Source organism: Schistocerca cancellata, chromosome 1 (genome assembly GCF_023864275.1).
Source record: "Schistocerca cancellata isolate TAMUIC-IGC-003103 chromosome 1, iqSchCanc2.1, whole genome shotgun sequence".
NCBI lineage: Eukaryota > Metazoa > Arthropoda > Insecta > Orthoptera > Acrididae > Schistocerca > Schistocerca cancellata.
In genome coordinates this window covers 713,493,790-713,509,852 of record NC_064626.1, presented here as the reverse complement: position 1 = coordinate 713,509,852, position 16,063 = coordinate 713,493,790, and the positions used below count along the sequence as shown (strand labels likewise).

The window sequence follows — 16,063 nt, the reverse complement described above, 5'->3', positions numbered from 1 at the left end:
GAAGTTTTATATCAATGCACACTCTGCTGCAGAGTGAAAATCTCATTCTGTAATTGCATGTTGTTGACTGTAAATATCATGAGAGAGTAGGTGTTTTGTAACATAATAACAATAGCCTGGATTAATCATGGTTTACTTAATGTAACCAAAGCTGGGGATGGCGGCTAACAGCTTGTTGTATTTTGTAAGACGTCATAGTCACCTTTGACTAAAAAAGTTATTTATTTGCACGATTGAAGTTTAAGCAGTTTGGCGGTTATAAAGTGGCAAAAGCACATGCCAAAATGTAATAATTTTCTGACATGCACAGGTACACTATTTAATGTGGGTATAGGGCAAAATTGTAATAGTGAAAATAGATCACATTTACAGTCAAAGGTGACTGTCTTTTACAAAATTTTACATGACTGGTGAACCCCAACGATACAAAGTTTGAAGTACATAAAATGTACTCTTTCAAATATGTTTTGGTAGTGTATAATCTTCCTGGTTTTTCCACCTAAATCAATATTTTGCCAGAATACTTTTCTAGCAGTGTAAGGTTCTGCAGAAACACTGTTAAAAACTATAAGTAAAATCATTATATTCCACTTCAGACCTTCGTGCTATGATGGTTGTCATTGAATAGCCTAATTCTGGTCTATGTTTATGAATCTTGTATTTGGTCAAAAATGGTTGAAGTAAATTTATTAACACATACAATATGCTACAATTGAAAAGCCAAGTTTTACTATTTATATATAGATCTTGTTAGCCACAGGACAGTTCCTAAGATTTTGGGGCAACCATATTAGTTAGGTTCTGTAACACTTTGTTGGTGTCAGTGGCTAGCATTATTACGAAAGATGGCCTAGATTTTGTGATAATCTCAGTGAGCATCTGTTAAATTTCCACTTAAGAGCCACTTTGCAAAGTATGAGAAGTTCCTTACTACTTTCAGAATAAATCTTGACATAAAGATTGTTTATATATAATTAATGTAGTGGAATACTTTATTACACTGCTTGCGGCACCAGGAACGATAGCAAATAATGTGATTTTACATGTTGTGAGTATACAGGATAGTATGATCACAGGATTATATTTGTGGTTGTACAGGGTGCAAAATTTATTACACAGAACTGCCAACTCTTTCCAGCGACAGTGTATTTAACATGGCTGAGGATCAGAGCAAACTGAGCTTGGATGACGTATATGGATATGTCATTTCATGCTACTTCAGCTCGAAGCCGCAGTTAGTTGTAATGACTGGCAAGTGATGACACGCCAGGCCCTCAGCTATCCATGATTGAATATTTTCAGTGGGTGAAACATCTGGGGAACGTGCTGTCCAAGGCTATAGCTGAACTCTCCCTGCAGTGAAATAGGTCAGGATAGCTGCTTAAAATATGATTCGCATAATAGCCTGATGTTTGATCCAGATACCACCATTGGAATCTAATTTTGTGTACAGTGTGGCATTATGTCACTTGTGTAACAAACTCTACTCGGTTCGACAATAGTCTCTGCAAAACGAAGTGCACCACCTGAGAGTCTGTATGCACGTGAATTGTCAAATCTCATTAGCTTCCTTTTGCTGCTCTGAACATTAGGAACAAGAAAAAATCATTTTATCTGATGACAAATTTCAATGTTATTTTTTGCTTAATTTAGCCTTTTCTTTGATTTTTAAAATTGATTTCCAACTTGCATATTGCAGTAATGGTCCAGCTTAAAAGGCAACAATGGCCATTCACAGGAGAAAAGAAATGCTATTTGCATCCACAAGTAATTAATCTGCACACTTCAGTCCTTTTGGTATCTTGCGAGTTCAGATCCTGGGCCTGCACCTAGTGTGAACTCCTATTTGCCAACTCAGATCTCATCTCTCCCTTATTATTAAAAAAAAAAAAAAAAAAAAAAAAAAAAACTTCAGTATTTTATGAACCATCACAACTGAGTTTAATGAATGTAAGATGCCAGATGTTGAGTATGTTGTAAGCATACCTTTTTTTTTTGCTTGTAAACTGAGCCAGTTTTGCCCCAGATACCCATACGTTTAAAAAATAACCAAATTTATGTGATAACCATTTTCAATTTTAATTTCTCAATTGAGTGTGTGCTCACCTTGCTACATCTTACATAAAATTTCACCCAGGTTAGTCATTTTATTGGCACACTGTCAATATCTTAAATTCTGGTATTCACTGCAGTTAATTGTTGTGGCTATACAGTAACCTATACACTGCCAAGCGTTAAGTTGAGAGTAGCAATTCTTTTGGAACAAATTGTGTGTCACATGAATCAAGCTTCACTAATTGCGTGAAATGGACATTTGGCTATACAAGAAGCGAACGTGAATATTTCTTTGTGATGTTTTCACAAGTACTAACATCTAGTTTCCATTTTAGGTTGCGGTTAGTAGATTTCGCTATTGTCTCATGGAATTCGCACAAATAATTTTAAACTAAAAGAAGTACGTCACCCAGTTCACACTTCGAAACGTGTGACTGCTCGGAATTAACTTAGAGCGCTGCAGCAAGCGACGCCACCCAAGAAAGGTGTGCTACCTCGCGGCCAATAGCGGAACCAGTAGAAGCTTCTGTCAGACAAGGGGCCGTGACGGCGAAGCGGCTAACACACTTTCTCTGGTAGTGTCGGGCTGAGCAGCATGGTGCACTAGAGGCAATTGTGCACTCGCTCAGTAGTGGGTTGCTTATGTTCGTGGTGTGTGTGTGTGTGTGGTGCGTGTGTGCGCGCGTCTTTGCGCCTAAGATACGTGTCTGAAACCAAGGCATGCACACTGAAATGCCACTCGCCGCCACCCTCAAGAATCAGATGCTGCGCTTGTTCCGCCGCAGCGGCAGTAAAAGATCATCGTCCTCACGCAACGCAGCACTTTCGACTACGGTAGTGATATCAAATAACGCTGTTTCGGCTGTGGGAGGCAGCAGAGCGAGCAAAAGGCAGCGTAACAACAACCACCACCACCACAATCAGCCAGAACAGCAACAGCAACACCAACAGCAGCATCATAGGAACCGCGCCAGCAGCATGCGAGCAGAACATCACCACCATGCCGCACTGCAAGCTCGCAGCCGCCCGCGATCTTCATCTGCTCATCATCCACATCATCAGCATCAGGTTATACAATCCCCGCATTTTTATACACATTGGTTGTGATCAACAAGATGTACTATATTAATTTTCACTATTAGGAATGCGGAGAAGGTACATTTTTTGTTTTTAAAAATAGTTTCATTAAAACACGCACTGCTGCCGAATGAATCAGTTCGCGACAAATTCTTCGTAGTTGTCTGAATCAGAATTAGGCTCACGTTTAACAGCGCGAAATGGCCTTTGTGACAAACCAGCACCAAAGCGATAAAACTTGTGTTGTTCATACACCATCTGTCACTTTTATTTTACTTGTAGCTATTTATATATGTGCATAATAAAAAAATAGCTGTCTTTGTTCCCTGAAGTTGGCGGGGTACAATTGTTTGACGAGTGAGTCACCATTTGTCTACTGTCAACCATATCCCCTGTAGATTGCGTTTGTCGGAACGCTTTCCCCATACGGAACAAGAAAATTCTTTGGATGTACTTTCTTTGTATCGCAGTCTTAAATGAAATAAAAGCCGGGGGTATGTTAAATTGGGGAAGGTTGTATCAGTGAGCGAATATGTGTGTGTGTGTGTGTGGGGGGGGGGGGGGGGGACATTTTGTACTTGGAAGCTTATAAATATTTTAAGAAAGGCTTGACTGTCAGGAAGTTACGCTGTGATTTTGTTTACTGAACTAAAAGATTCGGTAGTGTTGGCATCTACTGGATCTTGGCTATAGACACTAGTTGAATGATTATGTTGTAGCCTTCCAGCGGCCTTGTATTCTTTGTAATAGTCAGTTTTTGTGTTTCTTGGTTTAGTGCATTCCATGTCATTTAAAGAGCTGGTCTTTACTTGACGCAGCACTTGCTTCCTGAAATGCACGTAGCACGCAAGAGACAAAGAAACGAGACAGCGTTAGCACTTGGAAATGCTCGCCACCTGACAAGTTATTTTTAGCGTTTTCGAAGAACACTGGAGGGTTGCGTGGGAGGCACTGGTCTCTTTTTATGTTTACCCACTCTGACAATTGTTTGCGAGAGAAATGAATTCACACTTAATATTTTCACGAACTTCGGACGTTTCAATGCGTGAAAGCTTAATATGTGACAGAGTGACAGAAAAGTAATTCGTAACAACTTCTTAGAAAATGGCGCAATTGAATGTCATTCCGGAAATAAGTTACAGATAATTGGCACACGTACTGAAACTACTATTTACAAGATAATTAACGCTATAGAAATGGGTCTGGTAGTTAAGTGTCAGCATAAAGTAAATACAGAGAAAACTTTTAATGCGAAACTGGGGGGATTGGAATATTTTTTCCGTACTAAACGATAATGTGTTTTCGATCTCGGAAAATTCTATTGCGGCACAGTATTTAAATTCCATTTTGAAATTTACTCTGTGTGTGTATATGCAGCATATTATATTGTCGGGAAAAACCATTCTTATGTGTTTGGCATTGTATTTTTCAGCGTCAAATTTTCTACTGCGTGTTTCACGTCGCCCATATTTATGTTCATTTAAATATTTGAATGCGCAATGCGAATTTTTCAGGTGTATTGGGGACAGGAACTTCAAACCCTAGCAACACCAGCACATTTTCAGTAGCATATATAAACACAGGCGGGGGGTGGGGGGGGGGTGTGACTGTATGCCCACCACAAAAAAGTTAAGAGTTCAGATTTCGTTAGTAGTTGTTGGTTTTTACTCACAACATACTTCTCGAGGTAAATCGGATCCTCAACTAGAAAATATTGAATGTGACAGTCATTGTGTAAAATTACATTTACTGCCAAAGACTTAAACTTGAGATTAAGTTTAACTGCAAAATTTAAAATATTTATTAAATCTGGTAGAGACTTCATTAAAAACAATATTTTTTCAGAGTCTTAAAGTGAAAAGTGCCAGACTGCATTACAATATTTTCAAAAGCTGGGCATAGGTCAGTTTCACTATCTGTTGATTCTCGAGGCGCCAAACTATGTGGTAGGCTGTCTGTGGAGAATCCCGCCTGTGGCTTCGCTAAATTCCATGCTAAGTGCCACATTATGTAATGCATCCAATACACTGATGGATGAATCATCTTTCGCTTTGATTGGATGTGAAAGGGGAATTCATTTAAGTAGTGGAATTTCAGACTTTGTGCAATGCTTTACACGGTTGTAAAACAAGTGGCGTTAGGAAGCAAGAATGTGAGCTACATAGCAGCACAGGCGTCATCAGTTATTGCGAATTTAAACACTTCCTGTATAAAAAAGTATCGAAATTATGAATTCAATTTTATTACAGTGATGGTGTTGGTACATTTTTAAGGGAGCAGATACCGTTACCACAGATTGTAGTTCGGTAAATTCTAGTTGATCGCCAAAAAATGTGAAAGAAGCTTACAGGAAATGAGAAAGATACTTGAATAAATAAATAGTTTGTAAATATCTGGATTAACAATTAAAATTTATTTTGATTTTCTCGGTTTTTACGACCAGGTGGATACTCTGCAAATCACACGTAAGTGCCTGGCAGAGGGCTCATCGAACCACCTTCACAGCAGTTCTCCGTTATTCAACTCTCGAACAGCGCACGGAAAAAACAAACACCTATATCTTTCCGTGCGAGATCTGATTTTCCTTATTTTGTTATGATGATCGTTTTCTCCGTCAACAAAATATTTTAGCATTCAGAGGAGAAAGTTGGTGATCGAAATTTCGTCAGAAGATTCCGCGCCGTCCTAAGCGGCCGAGCGGTTCTAGGCGCTACAATCTGGAACCGCGCGACCGCTACGGTCGCAGGTTCGAATCCTGCCTCGGTCATGGATGTGTGTGATGTCCTTAGGTTAGTTAGGTTTAAGTAGTTCTAAGTTCTAGGGGACTGACGACCTCAGATGTTGAGTCCCATAGTGCTCAGAATCATTTGAACCATTTGAAGATTCCGCCACAACGAAAAACGCCTTTGTTTTAATGGTGTCCATCCCAATTCCTGTACCATGCCCGTAACACACTCTCCCCTATTTCGTGATAATACGAAACGTGCTGGTGCTCTTTGAACTTTTTTGCTGTACTCCGTAAATTCTATCCGGTAAGGAACCCAGACCGCTTAGCAGTACTCCAAAAGAAGATTGACAGGCGTAGTGTAGGCAGTCTCTAGTAGATCTGTTAAATTTACTTAGTGTTCTGCCAATAAAAGACAGTCTTTGGTTTGCCTTCGTCACAACATTTTCAGTGTCTTCTTTCCAATTTAAATTGTTCGTACCTGTAATTCCTAGGTATGAAGTTGAATTTACGGCCTTTAGATTAGACCGATTTATCCGACTAAGGTTAAAATAACGACGTTATTCCGTTACAGACCAGCAACACAGTCACCGTATTTGCAACAGGCCTTCACAGCCACAGCTCGTTCAGGCCCGCTCCAGCGCTTCATCTCAGTAAATGGTGTACCTATTGGAAATACGAAAAACCTTCAGTGTTGCCAATAATGCTATTCCATTAAACACTAATTAAAACCGCCAGTTTTTCTGTCAGATCCTGTAGGTCTAGGTTGTTTGAACGAAACGAGCAACACGGTCACTGCCTCTTCATGTTTAGCTGTACTCAGACGTCTTCTCTCTGGTTAGAACACACTGCGATCAAACGTTGCCGTTGTTGGGTCTCTGTTTTTAATTATGGTAGACAGCGTATAGGTAGCAGTTCCCAATTCTTTACAGTTATTCTTATTCGGCTTTAGGTTTTCATCGGCTGCTTTAAGCAGTAGGTTTTCATTCTATTAAAGTGCCACTGAGTTCGAAAATTGATTAGTGTTTTGACTGGTACTCAAAGCATATCACAGCAGCCACCGTTATTTTGTTCGGTACAACGGAAAAATCAGTCAGTTAATCTGAGAGCCATCGCGTCTGCACAAAGCGAACCTCTTTTGTTCGTCCGAGAAGCGCCAGTTACTCGTATTAATCGATTTTTGTTTAGTGTTTAAGGATTAAACATGTTTGAAATTAGACAGTATTTTGTCGGGATCGCAATATTATTTCATGTTAATCTGTCCTTCGCATAGTGTTTTCATTCACTCATTTACTGTAATTTGCCCTAGCGTGAAGAAATAAGTAGAAAGGCACATTATTGCTTGATTACACTATAGGCAATCACTGGAAACTATGACAACAGTAAAATGTGTAGGAGAATGCTTACTGAGCTGTACAGAACCAGTTGTAGGAAAGTCAGATGCCAGATTGAGACCAGTTGCAAAAAAATTTAATGCACACAAGAAAAAGGTGGCTTACAAAACGCTAGTTCAACCTATTCTTGAATATTGCTCTGTCTGGCTCTCTTGCTGGGTAGGAGTAACAGATGAGATACAGGTGATCCCAAGAAGACCAGTGCGTTCAGTCAGCTGTTTGTTTTGTTAAGTGCAAGAGCGTCATGGTGGATTCGTTTATTGCTAAGATTCCGAGAACCCATTTTGCAAGAAGACTCGGGTAACATACACTCCTGGAAATTGAAATAAGAACACCGTGAATTCATTGGGGAAACTTTATTGACACATTCCTGGGGTCAGATACATCACATGATCACACTGACAGAACCACAGGCACATAGACACAGGCAACAGAGCATGCACAATGTCGGCACTAGTACAGTGTATATCCACCTTTCGCAGCAATGCAGGCTGCTATTCTCCCATGGAGACGCTCGTAGAGATGCTGGATGTAGTCCTGTGGAATGGCTTGCCATGCCATTTCCACCTGGCGCCTCAGTTGGACCAGCGTTCGTGCTGGACGTGCAGACCGCGTGAGACGACGCTTCATCCAGTCCCAAACATGCTCAATGGGGGACAGATCCGGAGATCTTGCTGGCCAGGGTAGTTGACTTACACCTTCTAGAGCACGTTGGGTGGCACGGGATACATGCGGACGTGCATTGTCCTGTTGGAACAGCAAGTTCCCTTGCCGGTCTAGGAATGGTAGAACGATGGGTTCGATGACGGTTTGGATGTACCGTGCACTATTCAGTGTCCCCTCGACGATCACCAGTGGTGTACGGCCAGTGTAGGAGATCGCTCCCCACACCATGACGCCGGGTGTTGGCCCTGTGTGCCTCGGTCGTATGCAGTCCTGATTGTGGCGCTCACCTGCACGGCGCCAAACACGCATACGACCATCATTGGCACCAAGGCAGAAGCGACTCTCATCGCTGAAGACGACACGTCTCCATTCGTCCCTCCATTCACGCCTGTCGCGACACCACTGGAGGCGGGCTGCACGATGTTGGGGCGTGAGCGGAAGACGGCCTAACGGTGTGCGGGACCGTAGCCCAGCTTCATGGAGACGGTTGCGAATGGTCCTCGCCGATACCCCAGGAGCAACAGTGTCCCTAATTTGCTGGGAAGTGGCGGTGCGGTCCCCTACGGCACTGCGTAGGATCCTACGGTCTTGGCGTGCATCCGTGCGTCGCTGCGGTCCGGTCCCAGGTCGACGGGCACGTGCACCTTCCGCCGACCACTAGCGACAACATCGATGTAGTGTGGAGACCTCACGCCCCACGTGTTGAGCAATTCGGCGGTACGTCCACCCGGCCTCCCGCATGCCCACTATACGCCCTCGCTCAAAGTCCGTCAACTGCACATACGGTTCACGTCCACGCTGTCGCGGCATGCTACCAGTGTTAAAGACTGCGATGGAGCTCCGTATGCCACGGCAAACTGGCTGACACTGACGGCGGCGGTGCACAAATGCTGCGCAGCTAGCGCCATTCGACGGCCAACACCGCGGTTCCTGGTGTGTCCGCTGTGCCGTGCGTGTGATCATTGCTTGTACAGGCCTCTCGCAGTGTCCGGAGCAAGTATGGTGGGTCTGACACACCGGTGTCAATGTGTTCTTTTTTCCATTTCCAGGAGTGTATTAATACCACTCATATATGTTTCAGGAAATGACCATGTCTGTAAAATAGGAGAAATTAAAGCTCGTATCGAAATTTGTCGGCAGTTCATTCCTCGCAACATTCATGTAGAAAACAAGAAAGAAGGGAAGTGGTCATCAACAGAGTACTCCCCGCCACCCAGTAGGCACGTTCTCACACTCAGAAGAGCCACCAAATCGCTTTAATAATGATTGGAAGGTTGCCAACCAAAATATCGGGAAAGAAATAATTGTCCCAGACGGACACTCGAAAAACTATGTATATTCTCTCCGCCAGAGAATCACTGAGTGAGGTGGCGTGTGGCGTATAGATGTATGAGGACAAAGCTCAGAAACGGTCGAAAATAGTTGACAGACAGCAATATCAGGATTCTTATTGGTAAAACTGATTTGTTCTTCTGCATACGATAGTAAAGATTCAGATCACACATGCATGGCTGAAACATCCCCATTATGAATACGTGCAAGTCGTCTTGACATAAAACTTATGGTCTGTTTCGTTGTAACAAGAAAAAAAAGAAAAAAACGAGATATTGAACACACATGAGCGAGAGTTTATCGGTCTAATAACCATTCATTGACAATAATTCCACTGCGTTGTGGGTCGTTCACTCTATCGAATTTTAGAATTACTAACGGATTAAAACCTATTAAAAGGCGTAGGCCATATAATTTAGTTTATGAAAACTTATCCTTCCTCAGTGGTCTTAAAATATCTGTACGCCGGAATGCTCTGCTCTGTAAAGTACTTCGCGCAATACTGTGTTTGAGTATTAGGTATTTTGTAGCATTATTATAAAGTGTCTTATGGACTTGTTTTTGCTATTTATGCGTCTGATCTCACCAACCTGTGTGTTTATTTTCGTTTCGTTCTTTCTTCTGCTGTTTTGCATGCTGTTAGATCCTCCCTTCAAGATGTATCATTTTAGTAAGATTTTACACTCTGTACGTAAGCTTTAATTGAAGCATGTTCCTTGTATTAGAAAAAGGCAAGCTCCCGAAAGTCCTGAAAAATTATGTAGTTGCTTGTTCAGCGTAGTCATGAATTTAAATTTGAAATACGCACTTTAAGGACATTGGTCATTAATTTGAAAACGTTGAAAAACTGCAGTTGCTTATAGAGACCTTAACAGAATGGCGAGCACATTATTTTAGTCTATATTTACATCATACTCTGCAAGCCACCTAATGGTGTGTGGGGGAGGGTTCTTTCGGTACCACTATCTGATCCCTCCAACCCTGTTCAACTCGCGAATAGAGCGTGGTAAGAATTGTCGGTAAACCTCCGCACTGGCTCCAATTTCTCGAATTTTCTCCTCATGGTCAATACGCGACATGTATGTGGGGGGAAGTAATGTGTTGCCTGACTACTACTGAAAAGTGCTGTCCCGAAATTACAATAGTAAATCTCTCCCTGATGCACAACACCTCTCTTGTAACGTCTGCCAGTGGAGTTTGTTAGCATATCCGTAACCCCCTCTCGCCAGCTGAACGATTCCATGACGAAAAGCGCCGCTCTTGGTTGGATCTTCTCTATCTCCTCTATCAGTCCTACCTGATAGGGATCCCAGATAGATGAACAATACTCAAGAATCGGGCGAACAAGTGCCTTATAAGCCACTTCTTTCGTGGATGAGATACATTTCCTCGAGATTCTTCCGATGAGTTTGAGTCCAGTGCCTGCTTTTTCCACAATCTGTTTTATATGGACATTCCACTTCAGGTCGCTCTCGATAGTTACGCCTAGATATTTTACGGCAGACGCTGGCTCCAACTGTTTGTCATATAGTGTAGCTGTACAGTAGTGGATTTCTCTTCCTATGTATGCGCAATATGTTACTTTTTTTTAACGTTCAGGGTAAACTGCCAGGGTCTGCACCATTCATCAGTTCTTTGCAGGTCGTTCTGCAGATTCTTACTATCTTCTGGCGTAGCTACTTTGATATAAACAACTGCACCCTCTGCGAATAGCCTTAAAGAGCATCCGACGCTTTCTAGCTCATTTATATATATTGTGAACAGCAACGGTCCTATCACACTTCCCTGTGGTACTCCGGATATTACATCTGTCGATTTAGTTCCGTTAAGAGCGACGTGTTGAGTTCTAGCGGCAAGAAAGTTGTGAATCCAATCGCAGAACTGCTCTGATACTCCGTAAGCTCGTATTTTTTTCATTAGACGGCAGTGCGGGACGGTGTCACTGAAATAAGGAACACGGCATCAACCTGAGCGCCGTTGTCCACTGCGCTGTGGACCTCAAGGAGGAACAGAGCGAGCTGAGTTTCACAGGAACTCTTTGCGGAATCCATGTTGATTTTTTATAGAGGAGATGTCTATTTTCCAAGAACGTCATAATTTTTGAGCATAAAACATGTTTCATAATTCTACAGCAGATTGACGTCAACGATATAGGTCTATAATTATGTGAATCTGTCGTAACGGCCTTTCTTAAAAATGGGAATGACATGCGCTTTTTTCCAGTCGTTAGGTACCTTTCGTTGCTCAAGCGATCTAGATAAATTTCTGCTAGAAGGGGAGGAAGGTCTTTCGCGCAATCTTTATAGAATCTTATAGGTATCTCATCTGGTCCTGAATCCTTTCCACTACTGAGCGATTATAGCTGCTTTTCAATTCCGCGATCGGTTAACTCAATATCTGCCATTTCGACGTTCGCACGATTGTTGAAAGGAGGGTCAGTGTTACGACCTTCCGCGGTGAAACAACTTCGCAAGACGGGATTCAGTATTTCGGCCTTCTCTGTATTATCTTCCGTTTCGGTGCCGGTGTGGTCGCTGAGAAAATCAATAGATGATTTTGACCCACTTACTGATTTTACATAAGACCAAAATCTCTAAGGGTTTTTACTCAGGTCAGTTGAAAACGACTTAGTTTCAAAATCATTGAACGATTCTCTCATTGCTCTCCTTACGTTCATTTTCGCTTCGTTCAACTTTTGTTTGTCAGCTAGGTTTTTACTTCTCTTGAATCTGAGATGAAGTGCTCTTTGTTAACGTAGCGTTTTTCTAACACGGCTATTAAACCATGGTGGATCTTTTCCAGCCCTTAAAATCTTACTCGGAACATAATTGTCTAGGGCATATTGAACGATGCATTTGAATTTTTCCATTTGCTCTGCACACCTTCGTCCAAGTCACCGAATATTTGACGCTGACGGCTGAGATAGTCTGAAATTTGTATACTGTGACCCTTGCTGAGCAAATACATCCTCCCACCTTTCTTAACATTCTTTGTAGGACCCGTCGTCATAGATGTTGTCATAGTCTTATGACCAACTGATACCTTCCTCTACGTTAACTTATTCGATAAGTTCAGGTCTGTTTGTTGCCAGGAGGTCTAAGACATTACCCTCTCGAGTTGGTTCTCTGTCTGCTTATTTTAGTCGTAGTTAATTTTATTACAATTTATTTTAGAAACAGTGTCAAGTAATTTTGAGTTACAGTCTTGTTCTGTATGCTAGAAAGTAATGACGTATAGCCTTAAGGACCACAGGCAACACTATACGTAACTGTCCGTCCAACAAAACTAAGCTTTCTTAGAACCAATTCACATTTCGAAATATACACTCTGTCTTCAGAATCAACCGTTAAAGTCACGTTAAGATCTAGCGTAAATTTTAAGCTATTATAGCTGCTATCGACGTTATTTTGTTGAGGTTAAGTAACATCTAAAACCATTGTACCAAATTTTACGGAATTCTGTTAAAGCTACTGGACAGTTATTTTTTCCTGTTTCTCTTTCACAGCAAATCCAATCCGTGAAAGGTTTCAATTCCAGCTTCGTTAGGGCCATTGACATATGTCTAAAACTCCAATTACTGCATAGAGAATAAAGTGGCGGCAATTTCGCGCGACAAGTTGACTGTCGGAACTCCCAATGTACTGACTCCGCTTCGTTCCGGCACCGTACTATTACATCCGGGTTTCGTCATACGTCATAACTTGAGCGTGTCATGAAACCGTTTCACAAGTCTACTTCCCGTGTCGCTCACCACTGACAGTATGCTTGTAATGGAACACGAGAGAATCTGCACGTTCCTTTATTTATTTTTTATTAATTAGTAGTTTCTGCAGACGCCCCTCGTGGGATCTATCTTGCCTTCTTGCTACGGCAAGTTTGCATTCTACATTTTCTTTGCTGCAGCCACCTAGTTTGCGGCCAAAAATAGCAAAACTCACCTTTTACTTTAAGTGACTCATGTCCTACACTAATTTTGTCAACATCGTTTGATTTAATTAAACTACATTCCATTACCATTGTTATAATGTGTCGTTGTTGGGTTTACATCTGTTCAAGGCGCTATACACACTTTTTGGCTGATATTCCAAGTCTTTTGCGATCTGTGAAAAATTGGTCATCGGCAAACCTTGAATTTTAATTCAGTTTCCAAATTTGTCGTTGATTTCTTTTACTGCTTCCTCAATGCAGAGATTGAATAAGGACCCTGTCTCATACCCTTCTGAACTACTGCTTCTTTTTCATGTCTTTGGATTTTTGTAACTGCAGTACACTTTGTAGAGAACCTTCCACTCTGTATGTTATCCCTTCTACCTTTAGAATTTCGAAGAATGTGTTCTGGTCAATCTACGAACGTAGGTTTTCTTTTCTACAATTTGTCTTTAAATCTAAGTCCGTCTATATTAACGGTGTGTTCCTATATTTCTCTGGAACCCAAACTTATCTTCCCTGAGGTTAGCATTTAGCAGTTTCTCCATTTGTCTGTAAATGATCCGTGTCAGTATTTTGCAACAGGAGTGGGGTGCTAAAAACACTGGTGCCGAAGAAGTCATCGGGGAAAATGGGACGAATATTGAGGAAACACTGAGTAGGAACTGTGTTTTGTCCACCCAGTGAAACACGAGCATTATTGGGAAGTGTCATAGACTATCTCGGTTTGCGGAAGGCCGGCATATACCAGAGTCGGTGTCAGCGTGGGAAGACTTACATTGGACAGACAGTGCGCACCATTGAAGATCGTTGCCGAGAACATCAGAGACACACGCGACTTAGGTACCCCAACAAGTCAGCGGTCGCAGAGCACTGTTTGTCCGAAAATCGCGAAATGGAGTGCCAACAACCGGGGTCTTGGTACAGACATTTAAATACTGGGACAGCGTCGTTAGAGAGGCTATCGAAATTCGTACCAGGGACGGACTCATCAACCGCGATTGCGGCTACAATCTCAGCAAGGCATGGGAACCAGCATTGATACTAATTAAAAAGACGCTCAGCAAAGAAAACGAACGGGCGAGCAGGGCGGACGAGGCAATTACACCGTCGCCACTACAGACGCCGACGTCAGCGTCTCAGCGACCGCCCTTGTGCGGCCGCCCGCCCTCAGGAGCTCAGTTCGTCAGCGCACCTGACGATGGTGACATGTCTGATCATCGAAATATTGTGCCCGTTGGACACTAAGGACCGGCAGTACACTCGTGGACTGTTCGAACAATTTTTTTTTTAATTTAATTTATGACCAATTTTGAGCTTGATGTCCTGCAATATATGTTAATGACATAAACTCAGTCACTTGAAAATGTCATAAAAGGCCGAAATCTGGGTCGTAGTTAGGTAGAAAACAATACAGTCAAATGGCGGAGCGTTCATTTAAAAATTATATGACTTGCTCAGCAACATCAACAATTATCTGGTTCACTTGGGGAGTGGATGTATCTGTGAGGTGTCCGTGACGTTCTCTTTCGACAGTTTTAGGACCGCGTGCTGCCCTGAGCTTCCCCGATATAGACGGTTTTAGATTGACTTATTGAAAACATCAGGTCGTGGTTTGCCAAGAGACCGGCACGATGCCTTCCACCATCCATTACGTATGATGATGAACTGGGGCATAGAACTGAAGCAGCACGGAATGATGTAACAGATCATTCATCCAAGGCAGTTCGGCTTGACGCCCGGCTGGGTTACAGCAGCTTTTGCTACCAGAGGTGGCACCTCTGCGGATTAAATTTCGCACCTTATATGCCTCCAAATCACCAACGAATTAAATCATGTATTTTTATCATATTGTGCACGGAGAATAAGTAAAGTTTTGTTATTTGCTGTTCTCCATTGTGTTGGAGTTGTAATGGACAACAATGTACTTATGTTTCTGTGATGAGTGTAGAGTTTTTGGCTGACTTGGCTACGGTAATACGTCCACTGTCCAGTTCATAGTAGTTCACTTGCATTTCTGTTCTATTATTCATTATTAGACTTATTAATGCCTAATCCCTGTTTTTGTTTTGATAACCCTTTATACGTATGACCAGAAATCGTGTTCTTTCTGCCACGCAACTTACTTATTTCCCATTCTATCTAATTGAAACCTATTCCCTCTTCAGATTCTCTAACATACCAACCCGGTTAAGGAATCTAAAACTCCACCCTCTGACCTGCCGAACAGTAATTTCTTTTTATTTGTTTATATATTTTTCCTCTCCTCTCCTGTTTACATCATCCGGAGTAGTGCGCTCCCGGAGGTGTGAGTGGTCGGGACGCTATTTTAGCTGTGGAATATTTTACCCAAAAGATTATCTTCTTCAAACCATACAAAGCTACATGTTCTCAGTGTATATAACGGCTGTAGTTTCCTCTTACTGTCGGCCGGTCACAGTACGAACATACCAAAGCCATGTTGAGAAATGTTCAAGGCCAGGTCAATCCTTGTGTCATATTCGAAGAGTAGTCATGAAGTGACCCTGAACAGATAAGAGGCTATTAGAGAGAGAGAGAGAGAGAGAGAGAGAGAGAGAGAAGTGAAAGTGCTCCTGCCACATCGACTAATTTCATAGGTAGACCTGTTAAGTTACTCCTCAGATGCCTCCAGAGCTCTTATTGACCGACGCCCGCACTTATGACAAAAAGTGAGGCATCCAAAAGGGGAGGAAGAAACGAAATTAAACTTTATCGGTTGAGAAGGTATTTGTTGTTGTTTCAGTGATTACAAAATCGAGACAGATTTACGAAGAACAAAGTAGTATGTCTCCACTTACCAGTATATCGTTGCATCTGTGTCCTGGATGCATACATTGATTTCGTTGGGAAGCGTGTCATAAAGCCG

The 16,063-nt window shown here is 42.1% G+C and overlaps 1 protein-coding gene across 8 annotated transcripts in view; it reads left to right on the top strand.

Moving 5' to 3' along the window:
* LOC126184939 (serine/threonine-protein kinase MARK2-like) overlaps positions 1-16,063 on the top strand; it is a 297,700-nt gene that overhangs the window by 42,425 nt on the left and 239,212 nt on the right. For 2 of the 8 annotated variants that reach the window (XM_049927649.1, XM_049927638.1), the window contains exon 1: positions 2,595-3,123. The exons of 1 other annotated variant lie outside the window; for it this stretch is intronic. In XM_049927649.1, the coding sequence (XP_049783606.1) occupies positions 2,776-3,123 (348 nt within the window). In that variant the 5' untranslated portion in view covers positions 2,595-2,775. Of the gene's footprint in view, positions 1-2,578; positions 3,124-16,063 lie in introns of those variants that run through there. 5 more of the 8 variants (XM_049927671.1, XM_049927615.1, XM_049927622.1 and 2 more) reach the window with 5 other exon arrangements.